The sequence below is a fragment of the Physeter macrocephalus genome, chromosome 15 (assembly GCF_002837175.3).
Source record: "Physeter macrocephalus isolate SW-GA chromosome 15, ASM283717v5, whole genome shotgun sequence".
NCBI lineage: Eukaryota > Metazoa > Chordata > Mammalia > Artiodactyla > Physeteridae > Physeter > Physeter macrocephalus.
Genome location: NC_041228.1, coordinates 14,190,632 through 14,208,749, shown reverse-complemented (window position 1 = coordinate 14,208,749; position 18,118 = coordinate 14,190,632). Strand labels below are relative to the sequence as shown.

Genomic DNA, 18,118 nt, shown 5'->3' with positions numbered 1-18,118 from the left:
TTCAACATCATTAGTCATGAGGGAAATGCAGATCAAAACCACAATGAGATACCATTTACACACACTGGGATGGCTATAATTTAAAAAAAAAAAAAAAAGGAAATTAACAAGTGTTAGCGGGAGGTGGAAAAACTAGAACCCGCAGACACTACTGCTGGGAATGAACAAATGATGCAGGTACTGTGGGAAACAGTTTGGTGGTTTATAAGTTAAATGCAGAATTACTAAATGACCCAGCAATTCTGCTCTTAGGTATACACTCTGATCAAACCCAGCTGACCTCCTAACTCTTTGGAACTCCTGATCACTCGACTTATAACGACTATACCAGACAGCTTCATTCTGTAGCCATTTAATTGATTAAGTCTGCTTTCTCCTTAGGACAGTAAATTCTGAGAGGTGAGGTGTCATATAAACTTTTCTGTGACCCTCACAGCTCCTGAAGGTACTCTGAAGGTATTCGTGACTGTGCAGTGGTTACTGATTTTTAGTAACTATTTAAATAAACTTTGTTGTTGGCATTTCTGAGGCTTGGGGCATGTATGGGGCATGTCAGAAGTAACAAATAGAGTCAAGAATATTAAAATCTATTTAGATACCTTTGTTCTTAAGAAGTTATTACACTCTTGTTCCACATTGTAATTTATAATACGAGATACTTCTTCCTGCCAAATCTTCAGACCGTAAATGTTGACATAGTCCTGAATGTATTCAAAAGAACGATGGAACCCATCCATGGTAGCTCCCAGCTCTTTCAGCTTTGGCATCAATTCACTTGGCTGTGCATAATAAGAAACAGAAACCTATTATATGGGCATGGGCTGTCACCCCCTATCACCTACATTAGACTTTAAAGGATACCCCAAGTGAGAGACCGCAGTGATGGTTTGGGACAGCTCTGGAGATACTCATTTCCTATCTCATCTAGGAGGAATGGTAATTTATGCCAGACATGCAGCAAAGAATAGATTTCATTCATTTGGAAAGAAAGCCTCATATAAAAGAATATATAAAAACTGAATGTCAGTGAGTTCTCTCATATCATTTGATGACTCTAATCTTAAGAGTTAAAACATTTTAAATTGAATTTACTGACGTGAAAGGTACTCTAGATGTAAATTTCAGACCTATTCTTTTTCTCTTGAGAAAAATGACCATATTCCCAAGAAGATCAAGCAAAAGAAAAAATTACAGCCTTTATAGTGCCAATCTGTTTTAGGTTTAACAAATTATTTTCGCTATGAGAAGGAACCCGGAATCATAAACATCAGTTTAATTCTTAAACTTGGGGATCAACAGGTGAAGGAAAGGACTGGTTTTAAAAAGGATTTTCTTATAATATGAATGAATTATAATATAGGATCAAAAAGCATATCAATTGATTGTACTGAAAATGATACAGTAGATATATGTTAGAAGGTAGGAAAGGTCTTGTTCATAACAGTTAAAAATGGTGTTCTAGAACATTCTGCAAGCCGAGTAGAGGGAAAGGACAGACCCGCTTTGGTGACCTGGTACCTTGGCTCGAGGGTTGAAGATCAATCCCCTATGAAGAGCAAAAGCCACGCGCTTAACCAGCTCCTTCCTTACTCCGTCCTCCAGCAGTTGTTTGGGGTCCACCTAAGAGCAAATCGAAAAGCGATAAATGCCAGGAAGGGAAAGCTCAGTCCTGAAGAAATCCAGAGGAAAGACAGTTTCCAGAATCCATAGGGGAGCACTTTCCTACCTCATTACTTGACAATTAGGATTTCTTTTTTGATTTTGTGCAGCTTGGATAGAATTATTGGAAACTGTCACCTCTGTAGGACTTGGTTTATCTCAGTAAAATTCATGATAATTTTACAACATGACATTTCAAAGACGGTGGGTATGGAAAGTTTTAAACTGCCTCACATTTTAATCATCTTATTAAAAGTTAAAAGTGTCTCTTCTCATCACCAGGAGGAGGTGGCAGATTGAAGGGCCTGCATCTGAATTCAGTGCACGTCTCCTGTGGAAGTTACCTAAGGGCATCTATAGTCATATGAGCAAAATCAAGTTTGGGGTTGGACCACTCTGAATATTTAACAATTCTCTTTTCTTGCAGCATTCTTGGGATGCTGTTTGTAATTAGGGAGATAAAATAGGAAAGCAGCTCTGCTATCTAACTATAGAGCTTATTTTGCTGATTCTTTTTTTCTGTAATGAGAAAGCTTTTGTTATTCCCTAAAAAACAGTCTCCTGTCAAAACCATAAAACATCAAATAGTTTTAACACACTCCTTTGAATTCCCTGAGACGTGTTTCTTTTACTTTTAAATTTGTCAAGAGCTATTATTTTAAGAGTTATAAAGACAATTGATGTGTTCCATCTGGGTTTGATAATGTTTAAATTTCAAGGAAGATAATTGGAATGAAAAAGTTGCTGAAATTACAAAAGCCAGAGGAACTTGTTGGTCTACAGCGTGACCATGCAATCAGTAAGAGCCAGACTGTGTAGAGATAACAGGTCAAAGGCCTTGGTTTCTTCAATAGACAAATTGTAAGGAAAGAAGGGAATGAGGGAGAAATCTGAGGAGTAAATCAGCCTTAAAAGACGTGTATTTTTTGAATGGCAAGTCTGAACTAGAGTGTCTAGAAATTTACTTTTTGATAATAAAACTAAAGAGAGAGACTGGGATTAGGTCAAGGCCCATGAGGAGGATCCTGTGGTGGGAGCTGGCTGAATTATATCTCTGGGCTTGAGTGGTGGTGAGAATGAGTGGTCTTTACCTTATAATAACCGATCAAGCTACATAATCGTTTCTGTAGCTTTCAGCATCTGTGCTCTACTTTACAAGAGAAAGGTAAATTATAAATAAACATAGTCAATGAGAACAAAATCAAAGAAGTAACATGAAGTTTCCAAAGAAATATGCTTTATAAGAACAGATTTAGTGGAAAAGAGTTAAATGTTTTATGAATCTCATGGTCTTAAATGGCTCTACCCAATTCTTCCTGGACTTCCACCCATCTGTGGAGTGCTCCCAGGGAAGGGAAAGACCCCTTCACACAGCCCCTTCCTCGCAGTTCTGTCCACACCCCCTGTGGTTAACAACAGTTAATAGTTTTCATATGGATCCTCCAAACCTTCCTCTATTAATTTATATACGTATTTGTCCTTAAATATATTTAATTTAAAAAACTATATGGGATCATAATACATACACACACATACACACACTGTTCTGCAATTGCTTTTTTCACTTTACGTTTTGGAAATCTCCTAGTGGCAAGTTACTTTTGAATGGCAGCAAAGCAACCCACAGTATGAATGCACCATGAGATATTTAGCCATTCTCTTACTCATAAAATGTCTAGGTTATTTCTATTTTTTTGGCTACATCTAACAATGAACATTATGTGTATATCCCTGTGTATATCTCACTTGTTTTAAGTCATATTAACTAAAGTGAATTTAAACTCTTTGTAAGGGTTTGAAATAGATCCTCAACATTCAAAGGTTAAAGATTAGTGAAAGCCACAGGATCCCACGAAAAGCCCTAAGCTGTTAAACTGGCAGAGACAGTCTAAGTTTGAATGAGGTCAAGATGATATTCCCTCTGCTTTTATTATCTGAAAGATTCTGGCAAAAGATTTACATTTTTCTTATGCAATCCTTTCTTTGATAATTATTGCTAATTACTAGGTTTTATTACATCCTACTGGTCACTTTGCATTTAAGACTAACCTGGTCTTAGGATTTATCATCATTTAAGGATGAGTTAGGAGTGATAACCTGTGCGTTTACTCTCTGAATATCAACTGAATTAAACTGGCACCAGGCCTAAAGCATGTTTAATAGATTCTATTAATATTCCAGGGCTACAATGGTATTTCTTTAACACATCTCCAGAAACCACATGGTAAAGCTCTGTTTCTATTTAGGTTCATTTCCTATATTTTCTTGGATTTCATTAACACAAATGTTATATCAATGAAAATTTTTTAAAAAATCAGAAATGTTAAGATTTTGCTGATATCAGACAAATGGAAAAATAACTAAAAGCACCATGAACTGTGTGAGTGGGCACATCACTAGTCATTTTAGGATTACAAATTAAAACAGCAATGAGATACCACCTTAGACCCCTCTGGAGAACAAAAATTAGAAAGTGGATAATGGCAAGTATTGGCAAAAATGGGGGAAGATACACAGGAAGCAAGTCATGTGAGGAGGCAGTCTGGCATTACTGAGACACATTAAGTACAAATGTGCCCTAAGACTCAGTGACCCACTCCTGGGCAAGCAGATTTCAGAGCAATTCTTACACAGGTCTGTGCTAGGACCATGTTCAGAGATGCTCATCCTGACACTGTTTATGATAACAGGAAGCACAGGTGTGAAAATGAGTGGCATAGGTGTCTGTGCCCTGGGGAACAGGTAAGTAAAATGTGGAATTCTCTGCAGCAGTACGAAGTAGCCAACTACCTGATCCACAGCAACATAAATTAACTTCAAAGCAGTAACTAGTGAGAAAAGTTGGAAAAAGAATGTGACTTAGAGAAGAACATGATTTAGATAAATCAAAACCATGTGTACACATAAAGTAACACCATTTGCTAAAAATAAGGATACTTGCATATTTATGGACGGAAATCAAACATATAGAGTGGATGCTATGGGGCATGGGAATGGGTGTGGGCATCCAGGAGAAGAGAAAGAAAAACAGTAAGAGAGGAGCTTGCATGCATCAGTGATGGCAATGGCCTGCGGTCAGAGGGGTACAATGATCTCAGCTCTCTGCACCTGGGGTACGGTATAAAAATACTAAAAAAAAGAAAGGTTGCAGGCAGGGAGGGGAGAAACAGTGACTGAGCGAGCTACTTTGCCTAAGGGAAGTGAACTATTTTGTTTTCTTTGTTATTACAAAAATTCAATAAAACAGATTTTTATTAGAGTTAAGGAACTCCTGGGTGTTATGAAAAATAAGGATTATAATGCTGTCTCTTCCTCTGTCAATAAATGAGTAAAGTGAAGATGTGAAAGCTGCATGTGAAACAGCGAGAGGCATGAGATGGTAACACTACCCCATAGGATAAATTCTGCAATAATCCAAAGGACGAAGACTCTTACTACGGGGCCACAGAGACCAGCATGAAGACCATTACCTTGATGATGCCGACCAGAGTTGTTTTCATCATTAAGATGCCTTCAGTAAAAATGGAAATAGCATGAGTAAGCTTGGCAACCTTTAACAAAGAAACAGAGGTTAATGAAGTACTTCTCATAAACGACCCATCACTTCTATGGGAAGCTAAAATAATTGACTAACAGTTCTGGAATGGGCAAAGACAAGAGAACAAGCGTGCAGCTTTAGGACACCTGTGTATACACGTCCCGGTCAGAAATGAGGTTTCTGCGGTGTTGACAACTGTTAGACATACTGGGTGACTGAGTCAGAAGATGTTAAATCGTTCTCTACCCTTTGACCAATCATTTCCCCTTCTTTGGGCCTCAGCATTTCATGCATAAGATGAAAGCAGGACTCAGTGATATGGATGATCCCTTCCAAAAAGAAAAGGCTCAAGGAGATTCTGAGAAGGTAATCTCCTTCTACTGCCATCCACATACATTCTTTACAAACAACAACAGGAGACATTGGTAAGGTTGACTGAGGCTATACTTTTGAGTTAGAATCAATGTAGAAATTCTGAGCTTGACAATCTCAATTCCTGATGTAACTTTTGGAGTTGTGTCAGAGGATATGAAATTGATGCTTGTTATCACATTTCCAAATTTCACTTGATTTGATTTTTCACATCTTTAAGTTCAGGGAAAAAGAAAAGCAGAGGTGTTTTGGGAAGAACAATTTCTGAGGCTGCTTAACTGTGGAGTGGCCTTAAAAGTCTGGCTGCAGGAAGTGGTTCATGGAATATGGATTATTTTGAACCACTGATTTTGTGTACAAAGCAGGAACTTGAATGGGAAAAGTCTAGGCAATGTAGCCCAAAGAGAAAAAAGGTTGATGTGCTGAGACTATTCAAAAGAAAAGTAACCTGCTGAGCTCTACTCCCTCTGAGAACATTCTGGCAGGTGAGGCCGTGAATGACACCAGGACAAGTTAACGAATGAAGGTATAATTGCACTAAAATGGCAAAACCTGGTTATTGTTGAGAGTGTGGAAAAATATCAATAAATCAGAATTGATCCGGTGGTCGTGGGGATATGGCAGGTGACACAGACCTGTGCTATTTCACGGTTTGGGGGCTTAAAAATCAAAAGGCAGAAGTCAAAGGGACACATCACCTCGTATCGTGGGCCGAGCTGAGCATAGTCCCTCAGCTTGTCTTTGTCCAGCCGGGTCGGCACTTCAATGATATCGTGGGTCTGAAGCTTTATGATCTTCAGAAGGGAAGTAAACATGCTTTCCGGAATGATCTGCAAAACCTTTAATGAAAGGGAAAAGAGGAAAAAACAAATGAACCTCTATTTGATTTCTTAGCTGGTAAGTGGTACGAGGACAGTAAGCACGGTGCCCATGTATACAAACAGCTCTTCGTCTGCAGGAAGGGATGCTAAGGGCCTCCCAAGAGCTATTTTAACAACTGCTCTCAGGCACAGGGCTACTTTCCTTCAAACATTAATTGCTCACAGGATAGAGAGCTAATTCTCATAGAAATGAGGCAAAAGATATATCATTTCCACATTACAAATTTCTAAAAGGCTGAGGTTCAGAGATGTTAAGTAACATGGCTGTAGAGCCCTCAGCTAGTATGTGACACAGGAAAAGTTTGAATCCAGGCCTGTCTGGCTCTATGCTACACCATAAGTTGTTGAAACAAGGACCAAAATGCTCCTGAAAACTTTAAGTTCCAACTAGAATGTGCTGGATCTAGATCTGGCTCTTTTACACTATGACTTTGAAGAAGTCACCAAGATCTCTGTTTCTCAATCTCTACACCTATAAAATGGGGGTTAATACCATCAGCATTTAAAAAATAGGTATGAAAGTTCTTTGAAAGTAAAAACACAGCTGCACACCCACAGTACCGGTAAGAATAAGTTTATTTTCAGGTATTGCTAATTTCTGGAATTAAATTAAGAATAAGGGAAAGGTATACAACACTACTATGTATAAAATAGATAAATGACAAGGACCTGCTGCAGGGAACTATATTCAATGTCTTGAAATAACGTATATATATGTAAAACTGAAGCACTTTCCTGTACACCTGAGGCTAACACAACATTGTAAATTAACTATACTTCAATTAAAAAAAAAAGGATACGGGAAAGGAACACACGTGTACGTTTTTCAGGGTCCCAAGCACATCATTTGTATTTAAAACAGCAGTTAGTCTGCCATTAAAATAAACGTCACCTTGATGCATTTCTTACCTTTCTCACATAGGACACCAATTCGCCAGAATAATATTGAGATACACTGAGAAGGTCAGGGCTATTTGCTTGATTAATACGGAGAAGGGGCAGGTCAAGGGCAGAGGCAAGCTGGAAGGAAAATAAGATATACCTGTTTCTCTGTTTCAAAAAGTCCTAGAAATCTCTCTTTTTCCAGAAATAGTAACATACAACAAAACTCTTGGGCTTTGCCTGAAAGAGAGCAACAACTACTGAACTTCATCAGTGTCATTCACAGTTTCTGACAAGATACAATTTTTTAAAATGACAGTCATCTGCTACGGCAGTGGTTCTCAAATTGTGGTCCCTGGACCAGCAGCAACAGCATCACCTGAAACCTTGTTAGAGATGCTGATTCTCTGCCCCACGCAGATTTACTTAATCAGAAACTCCGGGGCTGCGGCCCAGCAATCTGGGCTGTGACAAGCCTTCCAGGTGATTCTCCTGCATGCTCAAATTTGAGCCACTGAGCTGCAGAAGGCAGCTACTCCTCTATGGAAATCAGACATTCTGATTGATGGACTACCATATTGAGTCTAATCTACGATGACATGGTTTGTAAGAAGTGCCATTATTTTATGCACTGCTCAAAAAGAAAAAACATGCTGACAACTAACTATGATATGCCATCAATTATACAACACATCCCAATTACAGAGATGTTAAAATATGAAAGTGCACCTCAGAATTGATATATATGGTAATGCCATCAGAAGACATTGAGTAAATTATTTGTTCATTTATCACGAAATGAAATTACCTTGAGAGAAGGGCCAATCTATGCCCGTGTTGTTTAACATTATTCCCTAACCTTTAGAGGAGATCCTAGATTGTAGCAGAGGCTCAACAAGAATTTTTTTTTAATGAGTAATTAAAAGGATTTTATTCATGTCTAGGGAATAAAGGACCCATAGGACACACATTTTTAGTGTCCTGTAAAACTTTAAAAAAAAATCTATTTCTTCATTTAAAAACAATTTTCTCTAAGACACTCCAACTTCTATTATTAATTCAAACTTTATTTCTGGCATCTTTTGCAACCATGCTCTCATGAAAAACTTGCTAACAATTTTCAGTCTATAAAAATACTTAAATTAACCAACTTTCTAAAAGGGTGAAATCCTGAACTGAATTAATGAATGAGGTAATAATGAGGGCCAACTCTTCCCTAGTAACTGAGAGTGCAATCTTACTGTTATCTGCTTACCTTTAGGAATGTAGCTCTGAGTTTAGTGACCATGGATGGGTTTACCCTTATGCTCTCTTGCATGATAGATGTGAAACTGTAAAAAGAGATAAATGGTAAGGAAACATTCATAATGGCCTTCATTCAGGACAAATGCCAGGCTGTCCACATTACCTGTCAATTAACTGCCAAGCAAAAGAAAGGTCCCCAACGATCTGCATTGTGATCAGGACCTCCTCTTTAATGTTAATGGTTCGGATCATTTGGTGGAGAAACTTGCGAGTATCAGCAAGAAATTGACACACTTGCAGATTTGATTCCAACTGGTGAAATTCTTGAACCTGAGTTACATAAACACACTGGATTTTAAAATTCTGAATGGTCTGTATAGTGTTCACTTTTCCTTGAAAACACTTCCAATAAAGCACACTACTTACTAAGAATGTCTTGGCAAAATTTTAAATTCAAATTATAATTTCAGAAATGTATAAGCCAAGTCAGAAAACAGTGCATAATTTCTGAGATTAGAAAATGTTCCACTATTTCTTATCCTGTACATATATGATGTAATAAGCGAATACTTCCATTTTCCATTTCAGTATCAATAAACGTGTTGGAAAATCCTTCTAATTCTGAAGATTTGCAGGATTGTTAAAAAAACAAAATAAGTCACATCACAACCAAGGTGCTGGCACTTGCACATTTTTAAGTTCTTTTGATGGGCTCTTTAAAACAAAATAATGATTCCACAGCGTTTTGACATTTTAAGTACATAATTCAAGGGGCCTGGGCTATATGCCAAAAGAAATAATGCAAAAGAGAAAAAGTATCAGAGATTTACAAAGTTGCTTATAGTGATACTATAGACTAGAAAATCCAAAAAACAACCAAAACAGAAATAGCACAAGTGAGCAATTGTTCTGGAATAGCTAGGGAAACTGGCATGCTAACAATGGAGCATTATACTGTGTTGCTATAATAGTGGCCATCCTAAAATCCTTGCAAAAATAAGAAAGAGCCTATAAAAAGTCTTGCAAGTGAAAAAAGTCTTAATGTACACTTATATCAATTGGAAAGGGTTCCAGATGAGGATGGATGATGTTTCATATATGTTTATTGTTCCGATGCTTTTGTTTATTTTCCTGGTTAAACATACAATTAAACTTTTAAGAGTGTGGAGGTATAGGAATTCCCTGGTGGTCTAGTGGTTAGGATTTGGCGCTTTTACTGCCGTGGCCTGGGTTCAATCCCAGGTCGGGGGACTGAGATCCCGCAAGCCGCATGGTATGATCAAAATAAAAAAAATTAAAAATTAAAAAAAGGATATTATTTTTTAAAAAAAGGAGTGTGGAGGTATAATTCCTTTTTTTTGTACAATCATTTTTAAGTAGATAAAAGAAAACTTCTTTTCAGAAAAAAATACATCACTTTAAAGCATATGATCATTATACAACTATTCTCATTTTTGTGTATCCATCCCTTTCCAGGTTTTCTCCCCAAGGCACACACTTTTTACAAACCTAAAAGTAGCGCATACAAAGCAATTTTGCTTTTGCTTTTACCTCCTTACCAGTTTTCCCAATGTTTCTATACTGCCTTCATAATTTTTTTTCCAAGACTACATGTTCCTGCAAATTGAAGTATCATAATTTTTACTACCATTCTCTTTATTATTGTCATTTAATTATTTTCTCAATTTTAGGGCACTGTATATAATATTACAGTGAACACATTAATTTATATTGCTTTTGCTTCTGATAAAATATTCTCTTAAATATATTTCCAGAAGCAGACTGCTGGGTAGGTCAAAAAGCATGATTCATGATCCGAGAACTGTCACTTAAAAAGACTCTCCTGGGCTTCCCTGGTGGCACAGTTGTTGAGAGCCCGCCTGCCGATGCAGGGGACGCGGGTTCGTGCCCCGGTCCGGGAAGATCCCACATGCCACGGAGCGGCTGGGCCCGTGAGCCATGGCCGCTGAGCCTGCGCGTCCGGAGCCTGTGCTCCACAACGGGAGAGGCCACAACAGTGAGAGGCCCGCATACAGCAAAAACAAAACAAACAAACAAACAAAAAAAAGACTCTCCTTACCTCTTCCAAAGCCTGTATTAGTTGCACCGTTTTTCTGCCCGCAGCAGTAGAATCATCATAATTTAAAGACAATATTTGTTTTGAGATCTCTCTGAACCAAGCCTGAAGATTTTCTATTAATACAGAAACAAGAAAAGACTACTGAAATCCCAAGTGGTGGCTTTGAATTTAATTAAGTAATCCTTTACAAATCTAGCTCTTAGTCACAGAGCTTTTACTACGTACCTAACATTGGTCTTAGGAATTTTCCAAACAATAACAACAAAAATCCCTCGGGCATGTGACCTAGTAGAAGAGATAAAACTTTCTATATAAATAGCTTAGTTTATAACACCTGGCAGAAAAGGGTTAAAGGCCTAAGTTTGGGGTGGGCCACAAAGTACCTTTGGTTTTTTAAGTAAAAATAAAAGACACATTTTTCATTTTCACCAAGAACTTTATGGAACAACGTAATCACACTTTTGTTCCACTACTTTCTGCCAATTTTCAGGCAACTTCATAATTCCATCTTCCCAGAACTTTTTATGTTTTTGAGCAAAGAACTGTTGCAGGTGCCTTTTACAGTCTTCCGGGGAACTGAAATTTTTTCCATTAAGAGAATTTTGTAACGACCGAAATAAAGGGAAATCCAAAGGTGCAATGCCAGGTGAATACAGCGGATGAATCAGAACTTCCCAGCCAAGCTGTAACAGTTTTTGCCTGGTCATCAAAGAAACATGTGGTCTTGAGTTATCCTGATGGAAGATTATGCGCTTTCTGTTGTCTAATTCTGGACGCTTTTTGTCGAGTGCCACTGTCAGTTAGTCTAACTGGGAGCAGTACTTGTTGGCATTAATCATTTGGTTTTCCAGAAGGAGCTCATAATAGAAGACTCTCTTCCAATCCCACCATATACACATCACCTTCTTTGGATGAAGACCGGCCTTTGGTGTGGTTGGTGGTGGTTCATTTTGCTTGCCCCACTATCTTTTCCATTCCACATTATTATACAGTATCCACTTTTCATCGTCCATCACAATTTGTTTTAAAAATGGAACGTTTTCATTACGTTTCAGTAGAGAATCGTATGTGGAAATACGGTCAAGAAGGGTTTTTTTGCTTCACTTATGTGGAACCCAAACATCAAAGTGATTCACATAACCAAGCTGCTGCAAATGACTTTCAACTTTTTTTTTAATTGATTTATTTTATCTATTTTTGGCTGCCTTGAGTCTTCGTTGCTGTGCTTGGGCTTTCTCTAGTGGCGGTGAGCGGGGGCTACTCTTTGTTGTGGTGCACGGGCTCTAGGAGCATGGGCTTCAGTAGTTGTGGCACACAGGCTCAGCAGTTGTGGCTAGCAGGCTCTAAAGTGCAGGCTCAGCAGTTGTGGCGCACGGGCTTAGTTGCTCCGCGGCATGTGGGATCTTCCCGGACCAGGGCTCGAACCCATGTCCCCTGCATTGGCAGGTGGATTCTTAACCACTGCGCCACCAGGGAAGCCCAGACTTTCAACTCTTGATTTGGATATTTTGAGTATGCCGGCTATCTCCCATGTGGTAAAACGTTGATTGCTCTCAATTATTGTTTCAATTTGATTGCTCTCGAATTCAACCAGTCTACCTGACTGCGGAGCATCATCCAGAGAGAAATCTCCAGCACGAAACTTCGCAAACCACTTTTGACATGTTCGATCAGTCACAGTACCTTCTCCATAACTGCACAAATCTTTTTGTGCATTTCAGTTGCGTTTTTTACCTTTCTTGAAACATAATATGCCGAAAATGTTGCTTTTTTCTTCCATCTTCAATATTAAAATGGCTATTCAAAAATTCACCAATTTTTATAAGTCGTTTTTTAAATGCATGCTGATGTGACAGGTGTCACATACAATCTAACAAAATTGTTTCGAATGAAGTTAAAGATAACTAAGTGCTACTAGAGCCACCTTACGGAAAAACTGAACAAACCTTTTGGCCCACCCAATAAATGTTGTAAACTGATGTGTGCAAAGACGGTAGTGCAGGTGGGGAGGAGTCAGGAAGGAACTGAAGGATGTGACAGAGTTAAGAGGATGGGTAGAGGTCTGGACAGGCAGAGGGAGGGAGAGGGAAAATCTGTCCCTAGATCAAGAGACAGACATGAGCAGAAGCTTTGGGGCAGAATGACAATGGCGCGCCTTGGAGGGCAAAGAGGGACCAACACGCAGGAGAGTGAAGTGTGAGTGGTGAGTTGTGGGGAGTCTGAATGGATTAGGTGGCGCCATTTGCACTCACAAACCAGCCGGGCATTTCTCAAGGCAGAGATGGGGAAGGCCGTTAACATGCTCTGAGGACCCTCAGTCAATCAGGCCAAGTTTTAAGATTAGTCTCATTTAATTTTCACAAAAATCTATGGAGTAGGAATTAAAAGCCATTTCTCAGATAAGGAAGCTGATGCCCAGAGATATTAAGAACCCTCTGCTGCGTCACACAGTTACTAAATGGAAGAGCCAGGACGTGCAAACTGTCAAAGGCTTTGCTCTTTTCACCTCACCAAGTTGATTCTGTAAAGGTTTTTTGTTTTATCAATGGAATGATTTCACTTTAATAAAAGCACTTAAGGGCTTATAATCTAAGTTATTTTAAGAACTGACATAAAGAACTAGCTATAATTTTAAAGATTTTTTGTAGGACCAAGGGACAGCTACGGAGTAGCTGAAAGAACACATGAGGTAATGAGTGAGATACAGGCTCTGGATCTTTGTTACCCTCGGCAAGTGATTATAAAATAATAAAGATGTTTATCTCACAGGGCTGTAAGGATCAAATGAGAAATATCTGTCAAAGTACTTCCTAACTGAAATATGCTATAGGGCCAAAAAAGTATAAGATATTGTTTTGAATAACCTTGGAAACATTGCTGGTATTTATAAGAACTTAAAAGAGACCAGAATACAGATTAATGTGTCTGATTAGACAACTAACCTGGTTAGATTGGTCCTGGTGGCTCTTTGTTTTTTAGATACAATATGCTGACCTGCAAAACATGTTGCCAATTTATATCACACCATTAAAAACTGCTCTAGTTTTTCCAATAGGAATATTAATGTAATTTGGAAATATTTTTTGACCAGCAACAAATAAATCAAATACAAGTCATAAGCTTGTATTGATTAATAATAGTGAAGCTTTTTTAAATAAAAAGCTATATTATTCATCAATTCTACTGTATAATTAACTTTATCAGAAATAAATTTGACAGTTAAAACAAATATTACGCATCAAAAGAAAATAGTTTGTCACCTTAAAATTCAGAATGGTCTTTCAGGGGCAATTTGAAAGGATCCTATCTATAGGACAGGATCCTTCAAAAATCTGAAGTGATACCACAATTTTCCTATAGATAAAATTTCCTAAAAGAAGCAAGATTAAAATTGTTAAAATAAAACTTGAGCTATGTTGTTTCAAAACAGTCTGCAGGTCCCCCCTTGTGCCACTAGATGGCAGATGCGTCAGTGAAGAAGAACCAACTAGGACTGGAACACAAGACTCTTAGATATCATTTATGTTAGCAGTCATTAATATTCCTGGGTGAAGTATCCTTCTGAGAAGATCATGAAAGTTATGCCCCCATCCCCATGCCCATAAAATTACACACTGACACACCAGTTTCACATACTGTGGTGGTCGGGGGAGGATATGACTCTATAAAACACTATTGTATTTATGAACCGGAGTACAAGAACCCATGATTTAGCCCAACGTCTAACTTCAAAGATAAGAAACCCGAAGTCCAGAGGGAATGTGAGGCGCCCAGGGGAGCACAAGGCTAGAGCAGCCAAAGCTAAACTCTGACCTTCATCAGCAACACCCCAGCAAACAATGAGGACACGGTAATGGCTTTTTACTCTGCTGGTTTCTAATAATCTGTGTATGCTTCTCAAACACACCAATAACTCCTCTTCAGCAATTACCATTTTTCTCCACTCTGGTTAGGGGTTTCACTCCTGAAAAGACATCAGCAAGCTCCGTCATCCGCTCTGAGCCCTCCTTCTTGTACTGTTCCCATTTGGCCTGCTTTTCTGAAAGCATTTGCTTGAACATCTGTTGAAGAGACAGAAGAGATTTACTGATTTAAGAGAAAATCCAGCTTAGGCAGTTTACTAAGAAAGCCTGAGCGAAACACAATTTATTATAAAAATAGGTGCCTAACATCAGTCTGATGCCACCTCTTAAACATTACTACTTTATACAAATTGGGGGGCAAAAGCTGGACCATCTCAAAGACCGTGGCTCTCAGACCAACTGAGGCAAGGTGAGTGTTGGTTCTGAATTGTCATTAATGTCTGGGGCTAGTTCCTGAGGCCACCTGATCCAAACCCCCAAAGTTACTTTTACAGAACCTGGACATTCCCAGGCGTCTGTGATTTTTATTATGTCCATAGAGGCTTTTTTAGGAGTAAGAGCAAGCCCAGAATTTCCTTGACTGAACTCAAATCCTCAAGGTCCTTAGGTCAACCTTGTTAAAATGCAAACTACCACCCTACTTAGGCCCTTTCCAATAGGTTCTCATGGCTTTTAAGATAAAGACTAACACCCTGCAAGGCCCAGCGCAGTCTGCCCACCTGTCAACCTCACCTCCTACCACCTTTCTCTTGCATTCTCTCCCTGCAGCCAACTGGTCTTTCAGATCCTTGAACTGGCCAGGCTCTTCCCTACCCAAGAGGACTTAGACATATTCTGTCCTCTAGCTGGAATGTTCTCCATCATGCTCCCCCATCTTTGTCTTAGCTAACTCTGACAGGTTCCTTCCTCAGCTCCCTTCTGAAACTCTTGCTTCTCTTCTCAGGGAAGTCATCAAAGCTAGGACAGGATCCTTTATTTTAGGTACCCAGAGAACTATGTTCCTCTCCTATAGGGCATATACCTGTTTTTATTCATTTTCATTTGTGTAATCCTCTGATTACTGTCCGCATGCCTCATTAGACTGTAACTTCCACCATCTGGTGCATTTTTTCCTATCACTGTATCCCTAATGACAGTAGGCACTTAATGCTTGTTGTTTAATCCTGTCCTTTTCCTATAAGAATGATCTCAGACAGCTAGAATCTGTAGCCTGAATCAGAGACACAGCTACAAAATCCTAATCTTTAAAAAAAATTTTAAGCATAAAAAAACTAAGACTTTGGTGATCATTCATTCAATATTTTTACCTCTTTGAGTATAAACTCAAATTGTGCAGTATCCAACAGCAATTGAAAGAGGATCTTGGGATTGTACCTAGAGTCTGTTAGAATCTGGTCCTTGATTTGACGAAGGCGTTTGTTGTTTGGGTCACAGGCTAGACATGGGAGAAAAGAGTTTCCAATTTATTAAATGTGTAGAAAATATCTATAATAAATAAAATGAATTCTTAAATACTTTCATTTCCCTTTCGAACATTTAAAAAATAATAAGCAAAATGTATATCAATAATAGGTGGTAAAATAAATTATATTACACCTATGCTATGGAATATGCACAATTGAACTGTTAAATATGACATTGAATCTGACACGGAATGTCATCATGATGTATTGTTGAATGAAAAAAGCAAACTGACAACAATGTTTCCAAATTTTGTAAGCGTTGTGTGGCTGGTTTATTATCGACTGTCCAATATGATGGGTCGAGCCTTTTGGCACCATTTCCTAAGTGCGTGGCCTCCTTGTGTCCTGTTTGAAGCTGCTTTTGTTTTAAGCATTGATCTCTGCCATTCAACTATGGACAGGTGTGCAGAAAAGATTTAACACAGCAGGCCCAAGACTGCCATCTTCAAAAAGGCTTGTTTGCAAGGCCGGCTCTTGGCTGGCATCAGGGAATTTGGATTTTGGAAGAGTTCCCACCATTTTGAGAACTGGTAAGAATGGCCCACCATGCTTTAACTCTTTGTACAATGTGGTTTATTATGAACACCTGCTTTCCTCTGGGAGTTTGGAATTTTGTTACCCGCCAGGTAGAGGCTGCCTTGATGAGCCCCCAATAAAATCCTGGGCACTGAGTTTCTAATGAGCTTCCCTGGTTGACGACATTTCACACACACTGCCACAACTCGTTGCTAGGGGAATTAAATGCAACCTGTGTGACTCCATCAGGAGAGAACTCTTAAAAGCTTGTGCCTGGTTTCCTCTAGACTTCACCTCAGGCACATTTTCCCTCTGCTGATTTTGCTTTCTATCTTTTTCCTGTTACAAATCATAGCCATAAATACTACTATATGCCGAGTCTAGTAAAGCATTGAACCTGGGGTGGTCTTGGGGACCACTGATACAACAGGGAAGCAGGGTTACCCACACAAAGATGTGGCACCTCCGAACAGGAAGAACCAGACCTGAGACCATTCTGCTCTTTGTAAAGGCATGACTGGCACTCAGAGCTTTCTGGATTATCCACCACCTAGACCCAGAGAGCTTATGGCTACTAGGCCAAGTTCACAAAATTGGGCAGTGATGACCCAGGGATAAGACACCAAATGTCTTGAGTCCCTGGTCAGCCTCTCAGCTGCCAAGCTAAATCATTTCAAATAAAATAAACATTATGTTAAAAAAGTATATAGGATAAAAAACACTGATATTTGCTGAAATTGGTTTACAGGGTCAATTATTTATGTAAGAAAGAAAAAGAAAATAGGATAAGGTCAAATGTTTACAAGTCAAAGCTACTTAGATTGCAAAAAAAGTCAAAATAAAAACTTTAAGACAATAAACATTGTCAGAAAGTTCACAGCTGATAAGGTACAAGGACCCTGATAGTTGCTCTCATATCACCCGTGCTCATTCCTGCTTTCCAAGCCCTCCCATCAGCATCTTAGGAGGTCCGGCATGTACAGAACGACCATGCTTTCCGAGCACATGTCAGTGGTGTTTTTGGCGCTTCAGTCACGGTGAAGCCTGAGCAAGGCTATTTTACATATTGATTTCCAAGTTACTCCATCAGAAGGAGACTCATGACAACCTGGAGGAGGGCTCAGTTTTCATGGGAATCTGCAGAGTTCTGATTTACCATGCATTCTCCAGAACTCCCTAGGAAGAAATATATTGGCACTGATGACATTGATCACACAGTGACAATTTTTCAGCTTCATGTTTGCCTAACTTAAAAAAAACAAAACAAACAGAAAAAAAAAAAAACAAACTTGGAAAGAGTGCCACTTGTCTTTATATTAACTCTAATTCAACAAGAAATCTTCTGATATTAATTTGCTTTCATTTTTGCATAGGATACGTCACTGTGCATTAACAATTAGCTCCAGAGAGTTAACAGGAGGGAATATGAGAAATCTGCGCCTTCCTTTCTGCACACCATGGCCAAAACACCATAAAAGCTAAATAAGCAGTTACTTTTCCCACATATGATTCACAACCAGATAGGCAAATCATTTGATTCTTGTAAATTCTGACCTTGTGCAATCAGGTCAGACAATTGCCAGCTCAGAAATGGAAACAGATGTGGCCGAAGAGAAAAG

General features: G+C 38.8%; 1 protein-coding gene across 2 annotated transcripts in view; it reads right to left on the bottom strand.

The window, feature by feature from the left end:
* The window catches only part of WASHC5 (WASH complex subunit 5), a 53,161-nt gene that overhangs the window by 16,817 nt on the left and 18,226 nt on the right, over positions 1-18,118 (bottom strand). For both annotated transcript variants that reach the window (XM_028500662.2, XM_007127778.4), the window contains 10 exons: positions 15,828-15,955; positions 14,589-14,718; positions 10,658-10,770; positions 8,741-8,907; positions 8,588-8,663; positions 7,360-7,470; positions 6,268-6,408; positions 5,130-5,210; positions 1,519-1,620; positions 600-779 (listed from right to left, as the gene is read on the bottom strand). In XM_028500662.2, coding sequence (XP_028356463.1) covers positions 600-779; positions 1,519-1,620; positions 5,130-5,210; positions 6,268-6,408; positions 7,360-7,470; positions 8,588-8,663; positions 8,741-8,907; positions 10,658-10,770; positions 14,589-14,718; positions 15,828-15,955 — 1,229 coding nt within the window. The remainder of the gene's footprint in view (positions 1-599; positions 780-1,518; positions 1,621-5,129; positions 5,211-6,267; positions 6,409-7,359; positions 7,471-8,587; positions 8,664-8,740; positions 8,908-10,657; positions 10,771-14,588; positions 14,719-15,827; positions 15,956-18,118) is intronic.